General features: G+C 37.4%; 2 protein-coding genes across 3 annotated transcripts in view; one reads left to right on the forward strand and one right to left on the reverse strand.

The window, feature by feature from the left end:
• LOC107574254 (actin cytoskeleton-regulatory complex protein pan1-like) overlaps window positions 1-77 on the forward strand; it is a 1,266-nt gene extending 1,189 nt beyond the window's left edge. The window contains exon 2 of the mRNA XM_016260705.1: window positions 52-77. Coding sequence (XP_016116191.1) covers window positions 52-77 — 26 coding nt within the window. The remainder of the gene's footprint in view (window positions 1-51) is intronic.
• Window positions 78-1,417: 1,340 nt separating this feature from the next.
• LOC107574256 (peptidyl-prolyl cis-trans isomerase FKBP1A-like) overlaps window positions 1,418-3,309 on the reverse strand; it is a 3,713-nt gene continuing 1,821 nt past the window's right edge. The window contains exons 3-5 of one of the 2 annotated variants that reach the window (XM_016260707.1): window positions 2,385-2,497; window positions 2,100-2,249; window positions 1,418-1,766 (exon numbers count right to left, since the gene is read on the reverse strand). In XM_016260707.1, the coding sequence (XP_016116193.1) occupies window positions 2,121-2,249; window positions 2,385-2,497 (242 nt within the window). In that variant the 3' untranslated portion in view covers window positions 1,418-1,766; window positions 2,100-2,120. Of the gene's footprint in view, window positions 1,767-2,074; window positions 2,250-2,384; window positions 2,498-3,309 lie in introns of both variants that reach the window. The other variant, XM_016260706.1, reaches the window with a different exon arrangement.

A 3,309-nucleotide genomic window follows, 5' to 3' on the forward strand; every position in this document is an offset into this window, starting at 1 on the left:
CGAGTGAAGCCTGTTCTCAAAAAAAACTTTGCATGTAAATTTTGCAGGTAGGTTACATAGACATTGGTGTGCATTGATCTTCATGAGAAGAGGAGATTTCAGGTCCATAGCGCACACAAATTAGTGGGGCTAGGCTTTCAAATTTTAAACCTTTATATACCTGTTGCTAAGCAACCATTGTGCCAATCCATCTAATTTCATAAGAAACAGAACTTTTCACAATATAGACACAAAATTGTTTAAAAGGGAAAATAATATTAAATGGTAACTGCAAGAAGCAATAGGCATCCAGCAACTTTGCTGTTTGGATCTCTAAAAAACATGCATAACTCATTAGATATTAAAACGTTGATCCTATAACAAGAAAACTGTGTATTCTTAATATGAGCAAAAAGAAACTGCTTTACTGTGCTTCATTTGCTTATTTAATTATTTGAATTGTAGAAAATATTGTTCAAATGCCAGATTTCACTGATAAAAGCAATGGAAGGTGATGGCCTAAGATGACTTTATTAATCTGTCCTTCGGGTGGTAAGATTTTTCAGTTCTTTTAAACTCCGTCTCAGGTGGAACTCAGGTGAATAGTACTAGAGGACGTAAACTTAGCGGAAACCCATGTCAAAACATTCATTCATTAGAAAAACAACGGTTTATAAATAGTAGAACAGTAATTGTGAAGATATATATTTACGGTCATAATAGGCTTGTTTTTAATCTCAAGATAACGCACCACTTCAGAAAACAAATGGGTCTTTAACTGTTGCATGCATCCAGATTTCAGAAAACTCTTTATTAGGAAAATACTTGCAATTGATTGGTGGATTTGTAAAGCAAAGTCTTCTGTTACTTTGAAGTAGCACAAAAGAACAAAACTCCGTAATCATGGTATTCCAGTAGGTTATTTTAAGGGCTTAAAATGCATGTTAGCACAATAATTCCTAGTACTTAGCTTTATCGGGAAACTTAGATTCTGTTTCAAATAGACATTTACATAAAGAACGCATCCTGACTTGCGGAGCCTCATTACAAAATGACTGTGTATTTAGACAAAGCCCATCAACACTCAACCCTAATTGTAAATTTGGATTGTTTGGTTCAAATAAAATAAAAATGTTTTGTTAAAATGACAAAGCTTCTGTTGTGCTAATGACTTTCTTTTACTTGCACTGTGTCCTAGTCTGTCCTCACTTAAAGAAAAACGCTGTGACATGACAATTACAGGCAATCAGAACAAAATTGATGTTTAATATTCAGTTATGCAGAGTGGGATTTCAACCAATGAGATTTCAATGTGGGTGGGGCTACCCAGCACACTATGAAATATGGACCAACTATCATCATCTGACATGATTATAAGAACGCACATGTAAACAAACCATTCCAGTTTCCCCAATCAACACATCAGAGACCAGCTTGATCTTTTTATAAACAATTTATTTTCAAGTAGTTTTGTTTTATACTTAACCAGATTTCCCCACCAGAGTACTTGTTACCAGCTCAGCCACAACCCTGTTGCTGTGATCGCGTTTACAACACAGAAATCAAATATAAAAAGAGAAGGAAAGGGGGGAAAAAAAGAAAGAAACCGGTGTCTTAGTGAACATCCAATAATTGAGAGGATACCAGTGATTATGTCAAGCAGAAAAGAAATAAAAGGCAACAAAATATACAAATGCAAAACAGAGCTAAGCTAAGTGGTATCGCTATTAACACTAGCCCCTTTTGAGGATCACGTGCATGGAGCAATGTTCCTTAAAAAGGTTGACCTGGAAGAAAACAAAGAGAGAGGTTTATTAAACAACTAAACCGTGTTCCTCAAAGGCCATACATTTTACAGGTTTAATCTAAGAGCCTGTTAAATAAACTCTACAGGACGTTTACGACCAAGACTACAATAATCTCCTTTAAAGATTAACTTTTAGTTATTAAAGTGATCCATGCAACTGGAGGAACTATCTACAATGATAAAAAAATAAGTATCTTCTTAGGTGACATGCAGTCATAAAATGTATTAAATACCAAGTAACAACAACTAATGAACTCAAAAGAGAAATGTGGAAAACTTTGCACCTACCCTGAAAGAATGAATAGGGAATAACCTGAGTCCAAATGTGGGGGCTTTACTCCAAGCCAATCAGCTCCACGTCAAATATGAGGGTTGCGTTGGGAGGAATGATGCCCGGGTGCCCCTTGCTCCCGTAAGCAAAGTCCGGAGTGCAAGTCAGCTTGGCACGCTGCCCCACACTCATCTGTCACAAGGGGGAGAGGTCATTTGGCCAAATTAAGTACAGTACGAAACAATGAATGGAGGTTAAAAGAAGTGACACGGCTTGGTTATCAAAACCACAATAGACAGCTTGTGTGTACTTGTCTTGTCTTGTTACCTGGGCTACTCCTTCATCCCAACCACGGATGACTTCTTGTTTGCCAATTTTGAATTTGAAAGGCTTTCCCCGGTCCCGGGAGGAGTCGAACTTGCGTCCATCTGTCAGAGAGCCTGAGAAAAACAGGAATGAACAGAGATCTGAATGACGCTGCGTCAACCTGCGCACGCACGATTACACATTACCAGGGGTGTGAAGTAACGAATTACAAATACTCACGTTACAGTAATTAAGTAGTTTTTATCAGTAATTGTACTTTTTTGAGTAGTTTAAAAATTGTGTACTTTTACTTGAGTACATTTTAAGTGATGTATCGGTACTATTTTCCTCCGTTTGTGGTCGCTACATGCTTATTTTAATTGTATTTTTATCCATCAACGTGATTGGATAGAGAGATAGTAATAGGTCTCGTGACTTTCGTCAAATCAAATTGTGCATAGAAAACTTTAACCGCCAACTGTTTATCATGGCTGCTGGAAGCGCATTCTTCAAGCATCAATTCAGTCACATCTTCCTCTAACTTAATATGTTAAGGTAAATTTCGGATTTCTGCTTACTAAATGATTTGTATATATGCTTGCCTATCTACACGGCCTGAAATTTGGTGTGAGGTTGCGGGTATTGCGTACAATGTTAACTCTCGCAAGTGCCACGTTCGGTAAATTCCCCACTCACTTTTGAGACGCGCGATCTGTTGTGGATGCTGCTGATTCTCCGAGACCGCCGTGGGTCAGCAGAGACATGCGTGTGTGTGTGTGTGTGTGTGTGTGTTTTCCTTTGAAAAAGTTTCCCCAGAAATACCTCACTATGTAATGCATGTTTCCTTACAAATTGTATTATCAACATAACAATTTGCCATCCTTCTAGAACAATGTGCATTTGTTAAAATCGTAACATAAATGATCAAGTTGAGTTATTTTTATTT

This window comes from Sinocyclocheilus grahami, unplaced genomic scaffold (assembly GCF_001515645.1).
Source record: "Sinocyclocheilus grahami isolate Dianchi unplaced genomic scaffold, SAMN03320097.WGS_v1.1 scaffold2162.1, whole genome shotgun sequence".
In the NCBI taxonomy this organism is placed as follows: Eukaryota; Metazoa; Chordata; class Actinopteri; order Cypriniformes; family Cyprinidae; genus Sinocyclocheilus; species Sinocyclocheilus grahami.